The sequence below is a fragment of the Microcaecilia unicolor genome, chromosome 1 (assembly GCF_901765095.1).
Source record: "Microcaecilia unicolor chromosome 1, aMicUni1.1, whole genome shotgun sequence".
NCBI classification, from domain to species: Eukaryota; Metazoa; Chordata; class Amphibia; order Gymnophiona; family Siphonopidae; genus Microcaecilia; species Microcaecilia unicolor.
Genome location: NC_044031.1, coordinates 388964863 through 388979490, shown reverse-complemented (window position 1 = coordinate 388979490; position 14628 = coordinate 388964863). Strand labels below are relative to the sequence as shown.

The 14628-nt window shown below is 50.4% G+C and overlaps 1 protein-coding gene across 4 annotated transcripts in view; it reads left to right on the top strand.

Moving 5' to 3' along the window:
• The window catches only part of SUN2 (Sad1 and UNC84 domain containing 2), a 127271-nt gene that overhangs the window by 68125 nt on the left and 44518 nt on the right, over positions 1-14628 (top strand). For all 4 annotated transcript variants that reach the window (XM_030210843.1, XM_030210836.1, XM_030210829.1 and 1 more), the window contains exons 8-9: positions 624-760; positions 4833-5084. In XM_030210843.1, coding sequence (XP_030066703.1) covers positions 624-760; positions 4833-5084 — 389 coding nt within the window. The remainder of the gene's footprint in view (positions 1-623; positions 761-4832; positions 5085-14628) is intronic.

The following is a 14628-nucleotide window of genomic DNA, read 5'->3' as shown; positions in this document are numbered from 1 at the left end:
TCCCCACAACACTCCTCTCCCATCTGAAAACCCCCTCCCCTACCTATAAAAAACATTTTGTGACGCCGAGTTGCAGGCAGCGCCTCGCGTCTGCCCTGCTTGTAAAACAAGTAAATCTCTTCTCCTCATCAGGCCTCACTGTGTCCCACCCTCCTCTGAGGTAACTTCCTATTTCCGCGAGGGCGGGACACAGTGAGGCCCGATGATGACGAAGAGAAGAGATTTACTTGTTTTACAAGCAGCCGGGCAGACACGAGGCGCTGCCTGCAACTCGGCTTCACAAAATGTTTTTTAAAGGTAGGTGGGAGGCGGAGCAGCGGTGTGGCGGGGCAGCACCGCAGCGGCGCCCTTGAAGGCAGGCGCCCCACTGCGGTGCTTACCCCGCTTACCGTGTTGGCACGGCCCTGCAGAGAGGAAGGGGAAATTCTCTCTCATTCTCTCTCTCTATCTATCTATCTATCTATCTATCTATCTATCTATCTATCTATCTATCTATCTATCTATCTATCTATCTATCTATATATATAGATATAGATATAATCTCTCTCTTAATGAACAATCAGGACTAGTTAGAGACTGAAGTGTCTTATGGTTTTAATCTATATCTCCTTTTCTGGTGGCAGGAATTTGGTATCTCTACCCCCTTGCACTCGGGCTGCTTCGCTCATCACCTTCCGTGATCTCCTCTGGGGCAAAAGTGTCTCCAGCGAGTTCCAGCTGGCGGATGGAGGATGAAGAAGCCATGAATACAGCGCTGCTGGTAAGGAAACGGTGTGGGAGTGGAGGAGTAGCCTAGTGATTAGAGCAGCAAGCTGAGAATTGGGAATGTTAGGGTTCCAGTCCTATTAATGCTTCTTGTGGCTTTGAGGAAGTAACTTTATCGTTTCCACCTCTTTTGAGGCATGGGGTCTGGTGGGGGGGGGGGTGACACCAGGGCAGTATTTTAAGTAGGAAGGGGGACAGTTGGTAGGACCATCAAACACCAGGGATATTGTTTTTTGTGTGTGTGTTTTTTTTAATATGGTGGGGGGGGGGGGGGGGGGAGCGCGACGGAATGGGTTTGGCCCAAGTTGGGAAGGATGGGCGATATATATATATAGATATATACAGTGATACCTCGGTTTTTGTCAATAATCCATCCAAAAACAATCAGCGAAATCCAAAACCGACGAAAACTGAGGCAATTATTTTCTGAGCAGGAGAATGCGTGGGTCGCCCTTTTTTCGGAAAATTAGCAGCGAGGTCACGTGGGCACGCCGGCGAAATCCGAGGCAACCAACGAAATCTGAGACAAATATTTCGTGCAAAAAACCGACGATAACCGAAACTAACGAAAACCGAGGTATCACTGTTTACAATTTCTCATTCATAATAGATTTTTCTAAATGTTAAACATCTATAGCTATCCCAGCTATACTGTTTTGTAAAATTGGATTCTTACAACAAATGACTTTCTTATGCATTATTCTTAGTTATGTATCCAATACTGTTTATTGTAAGCCACATTGAACTCAAACTTGTTTGGGAAAATGTGGACTATAAATGTCACAAATAAATAAAATCATCATGTAATAAAGCAATTCCCACTCACTTATATTGATTGCATGATCTAACAACTAAATATTTTGCAAATAAATAAAATATGGAAAACCACAGCATTTGCAATTGGAGTACCCGGCCAATGTAAGTGGTAATATCACACCAAAAAAAGCTGTATTTTACTACAAGACCAGAACAAATGACCCAAATGTGATCCCTCCTCCCCACATTTAGGGCAGACACTGGAGTCTGTAATACCCATCTTCACTGCCTGACGAGGGGAAATATAAACTTGAAAAACAAATGTATAATTCTGCTTCTGAAGCACTGCACTAAATATTTTGGCCAGTGACTTTGAAAGAAAAGCATATAGGTGATCAGGCGTGACAGGAGCCTGAAACTGGACCAAGTTCCTACTCAGGGGCTAAAATCTAAAACGGGTAAATCTATAATAAGAACTTCATACCCAAATGAAATTGCTTCTCACCTCCCAATAGTGAATTCTCCTCCATGGTTTCGATAGCATCCTTTTGAAGAGGTGTTATGGGAGGAGAATGAATATAATGAGATATCTGAAGGTATGCAAACGTATCAGAAGCTTGCAAGTGGTATATCAAATCACTTTGCTGCTTCAGGAGGAAATCAAGTGATTTGCGAAACAAGGCGTCCTTGTTCTGGATTTGGAACATTTTGCAATCTAAATCTCAAAAAAGAGCTCTATAGGATATTTTTCAACAAATGATAACTCATATAGCTCTATATAATATACATATAATATCCATAAATTTTTCTGATGTAGCAAAATAATTATAAAAAGGAGGAGAAAAAGCCTCCCTTATAATGTGAGGCTTTTTCTCCTCCTTTTTATAATTATTTTGCTACATCAGAAAAATTTATGGATATTATATAGAGCTATGTGAGTTTAGAAAATCAACCCAACTTTTCAATCTCCTTGTGGTCCGAATAGGACTAGTATGCCAGTTGCAAGAACGTTAACAAACTGACTGGCTTCTTGTATACAACTCTACTATGAGTACCAGATATTCCTCTCAGTTGCAAGTTCATCTGATCAGATTAAGGCTACTGCAGCCACAGTGGCCCTCCTAAAGTCTTACTTGATCCTTTCTTCATACTTCCACTGCACATCGTTGTTTGGACCAAACCAGCACAGTACTGTGCCCTTAGTCAAACGGTGCTGGCCAGTCTGTCCCTATGAGCAACAATTCTCAGTCAGCTATTGTGTGCAGTGGGGCATATCCAGCAGTCCATTTTTGGGAGGGCTCAGGAGTGGACTGGTGGGGGCATGCATATCCTCTTCCTCCCCTGCCCTCCCTGCCGTGTTAAGTGTCTTATCTTTGCAGACGGAGCTGCTGAAGTTCCACCAGCTGAAGAAATCTGCTGCTCAAGCCACCTCCTCCTCCTTATGCTGCCCCAGGAGGAAGGAAGTCGGCAGCGATGCCAGCACTTTCTGAGCATGCTGCGTTTGTGTTCAGGGAGTGTAGGCGTTGGCAGCTGGAAGCACACTGCTGACTTCCCCTCATGCTGCTTCACGAGTGAGGGAGGGAGCGGTTTGGACAGCAGATTTTTTTTGGGTGGCAGGGCTTCAGCTGCTGCTTTGGAGGGGGCCAAGCCCTCAAGGCATCCCTATGGCTTTGCCACTGGTATGTGGGCTGTTCAGAAGCCCTAAACTTGGGAGTCACCCTCGCCCACTTGTGTGCCTAACTCAATCCTGCTTGTCGTCAGAAAAAGCAAAGTAGCTCACCTTTAACAGGTGTTCTCTATAGACAACTGGACTAATGTGGCACACAATCCCTTCCGCCTTCCTGAGAGTTCCCCAAATGGTATGAGCTTTGGAACTACCTGAGAAGCTGAGAAAACTGCTGAGTGTCTGAAGGATTGCTCATGCTCAGAACTTTACATTAAATTGAGAGCTCTGGGAGAACATGTAATGACGCTGGATATATTGATGATTCTAGCATAGTGACTGCAATATCTAGTTATTTGACAGGCCTAAATTAAACGCATAAGTTAGTCCAGGTACTGACTGAATATCCCCACTATCTGGATCATTTTTTGGGCCAGCCCACCCTCACTTCTCCCCAAACCCAGCCTCTCCTTATACCAGTACTGTTGGGCAGTTCAGTCAGATATTCAGCCCGATACTATCCATATAAGATTTGAAAATCTTTGGATGGTGAATTTAGCCAGTGAACGTGTAACGGTTTTTGGAATATGGGGCTGCTTATTTTTAATAGCAAAAAGCCAAAAAAAGAACAAGGAGCCTTCAAGATTGAGAGCATCTTAACTTCACTTTATTGATCAGACCCGACACCTTCATCAGGGGTCTATTAATGGTAACTTATCCCAAAGGAACAAAACAACTTGTCTTGAAAGACAGGTTTGCTAGAAGCTTAGTTAAGTGACACCAAACAGCGTGGGAACAAAGTGTGAAGTTTAAGGTGTTTTCTGCACTGAAGAAAACTGCCGTGAACTGGAGCAAAAAACACTAAATCAAACCAGTCAATAAAGTGAAGTGGAGTGGAGGAGTGGCCTAGTGGTTAGGGTGGTGGACATTGGTCCTGGGAACTGAGTTTGATTCCCACTTCAGGCACAGGCAGCTCCTTGTGACTCTGGGCAAGTCACTTAATCCTCCATTGCCCCATGTAAGCTGCATTGAGCCTGTCATGAGTGGGAAAGCGCGGGGTACAAATGTAACAAAAAATAAAATAAGTTGAAATGCTCTCAATCTTGAAGGCTCCTTGTGCTTTTTTTGGCTTTGTGCTTTTGGATTCTGCCACTTTCAGTTTGCCATATTCCTGGCAAACTGAAAGTGGCAGAAATGACCTGGATTGGCCACTGTTGGAAGCAGAATACAGGGCTAGATGGGCCATTGGTCTCACCATTCTTATGTTCTTACGTTCAATGTTCCCTGATGACTCTTGGCCCTTGTACTGTGTTGTGGCCTTTCCCCTCTGATGGCCCAGAGAGCCAATGACAAGAAATTTGGCTGTGAGGAGTAGGCAAGGTTTGACATGGAATGCAATGTTGCTCATATATGTCCCTTTCCTGATTCCTGTCCCTACATGCTCTAATGGCTGGGTGTGCATACTGTCCCATCCCCTTTCTAGTGCTTCACAGTATCACTAATACAGGAGGGTGAAATCCAGGGCCTCGTATGAGAGCAAGTCTTGCTGATTACTGGTCCATCATCTATCTGTGTCAATATAGACAGCCAACTGGTTGCTACACTGCTGTGCTCACATGTCTCCATGTTTATCTTCCTCACTGTTCAGGTTGAACGTCGTCTGTTACCACGATTGGAATCCCTGGAGAGTCGTTTCCAGGCCCTGGCAACAGATCTGAACTCCTTTCAGAGGGAGGAGAGGGTCCGTCTGGAGGAGCTGGTGCAAGGACAGGATGAAAGAAGTAGCTCTGGGACGAGGGTGCATCGCGAGGAGACCCTTTCTCTCCTAGAAGGGCTTGTGAGCCGCAGGGAGGCAGCACTAAGGGAGGACCTCAGGAAAGACGGAACCATCCAGCTGCAGGTAAGAAGATTGTGCAAGGTCATTTCATGTTTCCTCCTTGTGTCTATCCTTGTGGCCACCATGGTCTATTTTTTTTTAATCTATATGCCCTGCCATCTTTTCATATTCTCAATCAGAGAGCAGCCCCTATTTTGTTTATTTATTTATTACATTTGTATCCCATATTTTCCCACCTTTTTGCAGGCTCAATGTGGCTTACATATAACCGTTAATGTTGTATGCCACAATCTCTTCTCATGGTTTTCAGTCTGTTTCTAACCCTTTCCCTCTGCTGAAATCTCACATCACTGTGCCCCCTGCATGCTAGTTCTTTCCCTGTGCCTTTCTCCCCTCCAGGACGTGCAGCCCTGCCTCAACGCCCACTTTCTCTCTCTAGGTATTCTCTTCCATTTTGTGGAATACTTGCAAGATATTACATGAGGTTTTTTTTTTTTTGCTCTGTACCCATATTTGTTTTTAAGCCAGCCTTCGGCTTGTATATAAAATTCACATTTAAGTACCTAAGTATTGCCATACTGGGACAGATCAAAGGTCCATCAAGCCCAGCATCCTGTTTCCAACAGTGGCCAATCCAGGTTGCAAGTACCTGGCAAGACCCCCAAACAGTATAATATATTTTATGCTGCTTATCCTAGAAATAAACAGTGGCTTTTCCCCAAGTCCATTTTAATACTGGCTTTTGGACTTTCTTTCAGGAAGATAGCCAAACCTTTTTTTAAACCCCGCTAAGCTAACTGCTTTTACTACATTCTGTGGCAGCGAATTCCAGAGTTTGAATGGAGAAATATTTTCTCTGATTCAATTTAAATTTACTACTTTGTAGCTTCATTGCATGCCCCCTAGTCCTAGTATTTTTGGAAAGAGTAAACAAGTGATTCACATCTACCTGTTCCAATCCATTCATTATTTTATAGACCTCTATCATATTTCCCTTCAGCTATCTTTTCTCCAAGCTGAAGAGCCCTAGCCACTTTAGCCTTTCCTTAAAGGGAAGTCATCTCATTCCCTTTATCATTTTTGTCGCCCTTCTCTGTACCTTTTATAATTCCACTATATCTTTTTTGAGGTGTGGTGACCAGAATTGTACACATTATTTGAGGTGCAGTCGCACCATGGAGCGATACAAAGGTATTATAACATCCACACTTTTGTTTTCCATTCCTTTCCTAATAGTACCTAGCATTCTACTTGCTATCTTAGCCGCTGTCGCACACAGAGCAGAAGGTTTCAACATATCAATGATGATGCCTAGATCCCTTTCCTGGTCAGTGACTCCTAATGTTGAGCCTTGCATTACGTATTTGGGTTCCTCTTTCCCACATACATCACTTTGCACTTGCTCACATTAAATATCATCTGCCATTTGGATGCCCAGTTTCTCAGTCTCATGCGGTCCTCTTGTAATTCCTCAGCAGTCCTCCAGACCGTTCAAGACGCTTGGGTTATGCACTCCTACCAGCAGAGGGAGACTGAGAACACTAAAACTTCTTGTACAAGTAGCCTGTGCAGACCTTCTACTAACCAGCAGTGTTGCCAGGTGGGCGGTTTTACCGCCCAATTGGGCGGTTTTCCGCGACCCGCCGCGGGAAATTTTTGCCCGCGGCGGGTTGGGGTTTTTTGGGCGGCTTTTTGGGTTTCTGTGCGGTTTTTCGGGCGGCTTTTTGCCTTTTTCGGCCGCGGGGGGGCGGGGTTAGTGACGTTTTTTGGGCGGGGTTAGTGACGTTTTGGGCGGGCCGATGACGTGGGAGGCGGGGCCAATGACGTAGGAGGCGGGGCCGATGACATGGGAGGCGGGGCTGATGACGGGGAGGCGGGGCTGATGACGGGGAGGCGGGGCCGATGACGGGGGAGGCGGGGCCGGTGACGTGGGAGGCGGGGCCGGTGACGGCGGGGGCGGGGGGTGATGACGCGGGGGTGGGGGTGTCAGGGGCGGGGTTTGTGTTTGGGCGGGTTTTGGGCTGGTTTTTGGGCTGGATTGGGCTAGAAAAAAATTTTCCACCTGGCAACCCTGCTAACCAGTATTTTCTCAGTCTCAGCAGAGGGTAGATGTGTGCAGCCTGTGCAGTGTACTCAGTCTGGTAGGCCTGTTTGGGGTTTCTAAGTTGGGTTGTAAATGTTAGAGAACCCACACTTCCATATCATCAAGCTGATCAATCCATAGACTGGTGGGTTGTGTCCATCTACCAGCAGGTGGAGATAGAGAGCAAACTTTTGCCTCCCTATATGTGGTCATGTGCTGCCGGAAACTCCCCAGTATGTTCTCTATCTCAGCAGGTGGTGGTCACACACAGCAGCAGCTCTGGCTAGGCCTCCAAGCCTAATTTTTAGGTTTTGTTGAGTGCCTGGGGTTGAGGGCTCTTTTGAGCAAGTGCAAACCTGGTGGTGCCAGGTCCCTCCTTTTCTCCCCCCTCCCGCTGGCTCCGTTTAAAAAAAAAAAAAAAAAAATTTTTAAACGTCCTTAAAGGCGTTTATTTCGACGTTTATTTAAACGTTCATTGCAGCTACTCACTGGGACACCAGTTCGTTACAGCTCGGAGCGGACAGCAGGTAATTTTTACTTTTTTATAGCGGGCAGGGGGTTCCCCGATTCTTCTCCTCGTGGCATATGGCGTCGGAGGGCGAGGGCGCAAAGGGTCGCTCCCCGGATCGCTTGAGCGCTTCTAGAGGGGATGCGGGGGTCTTACAGCCTGATTCGCCCTTGTTGGGTGACAGTTTCGTGACCGATGAATGTCCCGGTCCTTCCTCCGGCGTGGCGGTTTTTCCCGCCATAAACGCCCATCCCCCGCTCCTCGCCTCCGCCATCTTGGCCGGCCACGCGGCTCGGTCGGCTTCTTCGTGGGCCGCCCTTAATTTGGGCGACGAGGCAAAAGCGGCTAAAGTTAAGCGCCGTTCTTCCCGCTCGGCTCCTTCACGGAGTGTTGCGCCGGACGCCATTTTGGATGCGCAGCATGTCTCTCCCCCGCTCTTGCGAGCGCCGGTTGAGGGTGCGTCTAGGGCTGTTGCCCAGGCTGCGGAAGTGCACAGTCTGAGGGGTTTCTCCCCCGTGTTTGTTTTGCTGCTGCATCAGGCCTTCCTCATGCACAACGCTGCCCCTGCTCCCTCGTCTGGTAAAGAGGTTGAGGTTCCCAGAGGTAAACGCCCTCGGGTTGATTCCCAGGCCTTGGAGGAATTTGTCTCCTCCGATGTAGATGAGGGCAGCGTGTCTGAGGTCTCCCAACGGTCCTTTGCGGATTCCTTGGAGGAGACGGATCCCCGCTCGGATGGAGCGGATGACCCCTCTGCAGCGGCTCTTTAGCTCAGAGGTTTTGCCCAACCTGTTAGTGCAGGCCATGGGCATTTTGAAGATTTCCTCTCCGGAGGACGTCTCTCCCTCAGCCCCTGTTGGCTCTGCCATTATGCTGGGGACGAAGCGCCCGCCTAGAACCTTCCACATGCATGATGCCATGCACACCTTAATTTCGGCTCAATGGGATGTCCCGGAAGCGAGCCTTAAAGTGGCTAGGGCTATGTCCCGCCGCTATCCTTTGCCTGAAGGTGAACGTGAGGCCTTTCTGTGGCCTACCGTGGATTCTTTAATCACTGCGGTGACTAAGAAAACGGCGTTACCAGTGGAAGGTGGCACGGCCCTATAGGACGCCCAAGACAGAGGATTGGAGGCGGCCTTAAGGTCGTCCTTTGAGGCGGCTGCTTTAAGTTTGCAGGCCTCAGTTTGCGGCTCCTATGTGGCCAGGGCGTGCCTGACTATGGTGCAGCGGGCTTCCCCCTCGGATCATTCCTTGAGGGCTGTTTGGCCGGCCCTGGAATCGGGCTTAGCCTATTTGGCAGACTTGCTGTATGATGTCTTGAGAGCCTCAGCTAAAGGCATGGCTCAGACAATCTCTGCGCGGCGGTGGCTTTGGCTGAAACATTGGTCTGCTGACCATGCCTCTAAATCCCGCCTGGCTAGATTGCCTTTTAAAGGCAAGCTGCTCTTTGGGGTCGAGCTGGACAAAATCGTGACCGATCTCGGCACGTCTAAGGGCAAGAAGTTACCAGAGGTCAGGGCTCGGGCTAGTACTCGCCCTGGTACCTCCAGAGGACGGGCTCAGGAAGCCCGTCGGTACCGCCCGGGCAGGTCGGGCTCCTCTGCCCTCTCTTCCTTCAAGAGGAACTTCTCCCCCAAGCAGCATTCCTTTCGCAGAGACCGCCGTCCCGGAGGTGCTCCCTCCGGTCCTCCCCCAGGGTCTCGTACCCAATGACGGGGCCTTGATCCACGCCTCAGTGCAGATTGGAGGACGGCTGTCCTCGTTTATGGGCGAGTGGACCACAATAACTTCAGACGCTTGAGTGCTGGAAGTCATCAGAGACGGCTACAAGCTAGAGTTCTGCCGACCCTTAAAAGACGGGTTTGTACTCTCTCCCTGCAAGTCTCCGGTCAAAGCTGTGGCAGTGCAGCAGACCTTGGACAATCTGTTCCGCCTGGGTGCGGTCGTTCCGGTGCCAGAGAATCAGCCTGGCAAGGGACGCTACTCCTTTTTCTTTGTGATTCCAAAGAAAGGAGGTTCTGTACGGCCTATCCTCGACCTCAAGGGGTCCATTGGGCCTTGAAAGTTCGGCACTTTCGCATGGAGACCCTCCGCTCTGTTATAGCGGCAGTGAAGGCAGGAGAGTTCCTGGCATCCTTGGACTTCAAGGACGCGTACTTGCATATTCCCATCTGGCCTCCTCATCAACGCTTTTTGCGTTTTGCAGTACTGGTCGACACTTCCAGTTCAGAGCCCTCCCGTTCGGGTTGGCTACTGCTCCGCGGACCTTCTCCAAAGTAATGGTGGTCATCGCGGCCTTCCTGTGGAAGGAAGGAGTTCAAGTCCATTCTTATCTGGACGACTGGTTGATCCAAGCCCCTCTTATGCAGAGTGCGGCAAAGCTGTGAACCGGGTGGTTGCTCTTTCGAGCTCCCTGAGGTGGATCATCAACTGGGAGAAAAGCCAGCTGCGCCCGACTCAGTCCCTGGAGCATCTGGGAGTTCGATTCGACACCCAAGTGGGCAGAGTGTTCCTGCCAGACAATTGGATTGTCAAGCTTCAGGCTCAGGTGGACTAGTTCCTAGTAGCCTCTCCTATTCGGACTTGGGACTATGTGCAGCTGTTGGGCTCTATGTCGGCCACGATGGATGTAGTGCCCTGGGCCAGGGCTCATATGAGACCACTTCGACAATCTCTGCTGCTGCGCTGGACTCCGATGTCGGAGGATTATGCTGTGCGCCTTCCCTTGGACCCAGCAGTGCGCAAGGCGCTGAGCTGGTGGACGCAGACAGACAAGTTGTCTGCAGGAATGCCTCTGGTGACCCCGGAGTGGATTGTCGTCACGACGGACGCCTCTTTGTCGGGCTGGGGAGCCCTCTTCTTGGGAAGGACAGCGCAGGGGCTCTGGTCTCCTGCAGAGGCAAAGTGGTCTATCAACCTCCTGGAACTCAGAGCCATTCGGTTGGCGTTTTTGGAGTTCATCCCGGTACTGGCGTTGAAGCCAGTACGGGTCCTGTTGGACAATGCCACGGCTGTGGTCTATGTCAACCGCCAGGGAGGTACCAAGAGCGCCCCTCTAGCCAAGGCAGCCGTGATTCTATGCCAGTGGGCGGTAGCGAGCCTGGAGCAGCTGTCAGCAGCCCACATTGCCGGAGTCATGAATGTCAAGGCGGACTTTCTCAGTCGCCATACCTTGGATCCCGGAGAGTGGCAGTTATCGGCTCAGGCGTTCTTGGATATCACGAAGCGCTGGGGCCAGCCGAGCCTAGATCTATTGGCGTCATCATCCAGTTGCCAAGTGCCGCGTTTTTTCAGCAGAGGACGGGACCCTCGATTTCTGGGAGTCGATGCTCTCCTCTAACAGTGGCCAACACAAGAGCTTCTCTATGTGTTCCCGCCCTGGCCCATGTTGGGCAGGGTGCTAGACCGATTGGCAAAGCATCCGGGCTGGATAATCCTGGTGGGGCTGCCAGTGGAGCAGGGTCTGTTACATCAGGGTCCCGTGGTGATGGAGGATCCCTCCCCCTTTGGGCTTACGGCCTGGCTATTGAGCGGCAGCGTCTGAGGAAGAAGGACTTCTCAGACAAGGTCATCGCCACTATGCTGAGAGCGAGGAAGCGCTCTACTTTTACTGCTTACGCTAGGGTTTGGAGTACCTTTGCAGCGTGGCGAAGCAGGCTCATTTTCTTCATTCACTGCTCCAATTTCTTCAGTGTTGGCATTCCTGCAAGAAGGTCTGGAGAAAGGCCTGTCGCTCAGTTCCCTTTAAGTCCAGGTAGCGGCCCTGGCTTGCTTCAGGGACCGCCTGAAGGGTGCTTCCCTGGCTTCGTAGCCAGATGTGGTGCGTTTTCTCAAGGGAGTTAAGCACCTGCGCCCTCCTCTGCACTCAATGTTGCCTGCGTGGAATTTTAACCTGGTGCTCAGAGCATTACAGAAGCCGCCTTTTGAACCCTTGTTGAGGGCATCTCTGAAAGACCTGACGTTGAAAGCAGTCTTTTTGGTGGCTATCCTTCAGCCAGAAGAGTTTCCGAGCTCCAGGCACTCTCATGTCGAGAGTCTTTTCTGCAGTTCACTGAGGCAGGAGTGACTATTCGCACAGTGCCTTCCTTCCTGCCCAAGATTGTTTCTCGCTTCCATGTGAATCAGCAGCTCTGTCTCCCTTCCTTTCGTAGGGAGGACTACCCAGAGGAGTACTCTGCTCTTAAATATCTGGATGTGAGACGAGTCATCATCAAATACTTGGAAGTGACCAATGATTTCCGGAAATCGGATCATCTGTTTGTCCTGTTTGCAGGTCCTCGTAAGGGTCTGCAGGCTGCTAAGCCTCCAGTGGCAAGATGGGTCAAGGAAGTCATTGCCGCGGCTTATGTGACCGCGGGGAAGGTGCCGCCTATCCAGCTGAAGGCTCACTCCACTAGAGCTCAGGCGGCCTCGATGGCAGAGGCCGGGTCCGTCTCCTTGGAAGAGATATGCAAGGCGGCAACTTGGGCATCGGCCCATACATTCTCCAAGCATTACCGCTTGACTGTGGCGGCACGGGCGGAGGCCCGGTGTGGAGCTTCAGTGTTGAGTTCAGGGATTTCTATGTCCCGCCCTGGGTGAGTACTACTTCGGTACATCCCACCAGTCTATGGATTGATCAGCTTGATGATATGGAAGGTAAAATTATGTATAATCATACCTGATAATTTTCTTTCCATTAATCATAGCTGATCAATCCATAGCCCCGCCCAGATATCTGTATGGTTTCTATTCTGGTTGCATTTCAGGTTCAAGTTTAGTCTTCAGTTACTTCAGGAAGACTTCGGGTTCAAGTTTTTTCACTTGGATTCTTCAAGAGTTGAGACGAGTTTGTGTTACAGTGAGCTGCTGCATTCCTCTCCCCTCCGTTTTACGGGGCTGGATTGAGACATAAATTCTGCCGGCACTCCCTCCCGCTTCGTGCGGTTGTAGGGCAGTTTTGTACCCCTCCCGCTTCGGCGGTGCTAGGGTCAGTCAGCTCCTCCCGCGGTTGCGGTTGCAGGATAAGCCAGATCCCCCCGCATCGGCGGGTGTGGTGTCCCTCCCCCGCTCCACGGGGATGAGCTGGACGGATTCCCCTCCCCCACTTGTGTGGGGATGAGCTGGGTTAATTCCCCTCCCCCGTTTCGGCGGTGGTGAGCTGGGCAGAGTGTCCCTTTGTGGGTGTAATTCTCTAAGTGCTGAGTCCTGCAGATGGAGCTTTGATATCGACATACTGAGGAGTTTCCGGCAGCACATGACCACATATAGGGAGGCAAAAGTTTGCTCTCTATCTCCACCTGCTGGTAGATGGACACAACCCACCAGTCTATGGATTGATCAGCTATGATTAATGGAAAGAAAATTATCAGGTATGATTATACATAATTTTACCTTGTATCTCTATTACAGGGTGTAAGTCCTAAGGGGCTTCTTATTCCCTGTGGGGTGTCACACCCTGGTGGCCGGGTCCCTCCCCCTGTGCTCTTCCTCTGGAGGACTGCTTGACCTCGGCTACAGACCTTGAGGCGTTTAGGCATCAACAACGAGGTTTAAAAAAATAAATGTTTTTAAAAGGCGGCTATTTTGGCCGTCCTTGTGGCAGTCCAGAGTTAAAACGTCTTCAAGAGCGTTCTTGCCTTAGGCGGTTTTGCCTATTAGTGTGTCAGAGCACAAAGCAACTGTTTGTTTTTATTGTGTTCGCGGCCATTATGTCTAAGCCGGCGAGGTGTCGGTTTTGTGCGAAGCGCGGCATTGAAGTGAAAGGTGGCCAATGTAAATTTTGTGAGGAGCCTACGTTGTCAGCGCTCTTGCCCCCCCCCCCCCCCCCCCCCCCGTGCTTTTCCCTGAGTCGGCGGAGATGTTGGGCAGTGATTTGACTGCACATTCCGGACCGGCAACGGTGGGCTGGTTTTGGTGGGAAACACTGCCATTTTGGCTACGCGTCCCGGGTCGGCCTCGACGGAGCCGTTTTTGGCGGGAAGCGCAGCCCTTTTGGCCGCGCATTCCGTACCGGTGCCGGGGGACCCGTGTGTGGCGGGAAGCGCGCCTAGTTTAGCCGCGGATCACGCGATGGACCTGCCGCCTCGGGAGCGAAGGGGGTCCGTCGCGGAGACTGCGGGAAGTGTAGTTGGGGCTTCAGCAGCGTCGGGGGGGAGGGGTCTGGTTCCCCCCTGAGTTTGTTTGGTCTCTGCATAATGCCTGGAGAGCTGGCCACTCTAGGGCTGTTTGTTCCCCGGAGGCTGCTAGCTCAGTGGGAGTTAAGCGCACGCGGGTGGATATTTCGGAGCCTATGGAGTTACTTTCTCTGCCTGGGTCGGAGGTTTGGAGTGACCCAGGAGAGGAGGATCTCTTAGATGAGTCTGAGGATCAGGATGGGCTGAGGCCTGGGGAAGATTCTTCAGTGGTTCGCATTTTTCATAAGGAGGAGTTGTTAGAGCTCATTGATCAGGTGATCTCTACTTTGAAGTTTGCTCCGGCGGCCACTCCCTCTGCGGAGGGACCCCAGGTAGATCCCTTGGTTAAGGGGATTCGGAGAGCCTCCCGTTCCTTTCCCATGAATTCAGACATTAGAGACATTGTTTTTCAGGAATGGTCTGTGCCGGAGGCTGCTTGTAAGGTGTCTAGGGCTATGGCGCGGATGTATCCCTTGCCTCCGGAAGATTTGGCCCTGCTGAAACCACCTACTGTGGATGCTGTGGTTACGGTGGTTACTAAGGCTACGGCCATTCTGGTGGATGACGGTACAGCCTTACGGGATCCTCAGGATAGGAAGCTAGAGTCCTTTCTGAAGCGCAGCTTTAATTTGTTGGCTTTGGCCTTGCAAGCCTCTGTGTGTTGGGGGCTTGGTAGCCAGAGCTTGTTTCCGTTGGGCGGAGAAGCTCTTGGATGAGCCTGCGTTAGATAGGACTAGTTTGGTTCAGGACCTGGCCAAATTGGAGATGGGGTCTTTGTTTTTGGCGGACACCCTTTATGATTTGCTAAGGGCTTCGGCTAGGAATATGGCTCTGGCGGTGACGGCTCGCAGGGCTCTTTGGCTT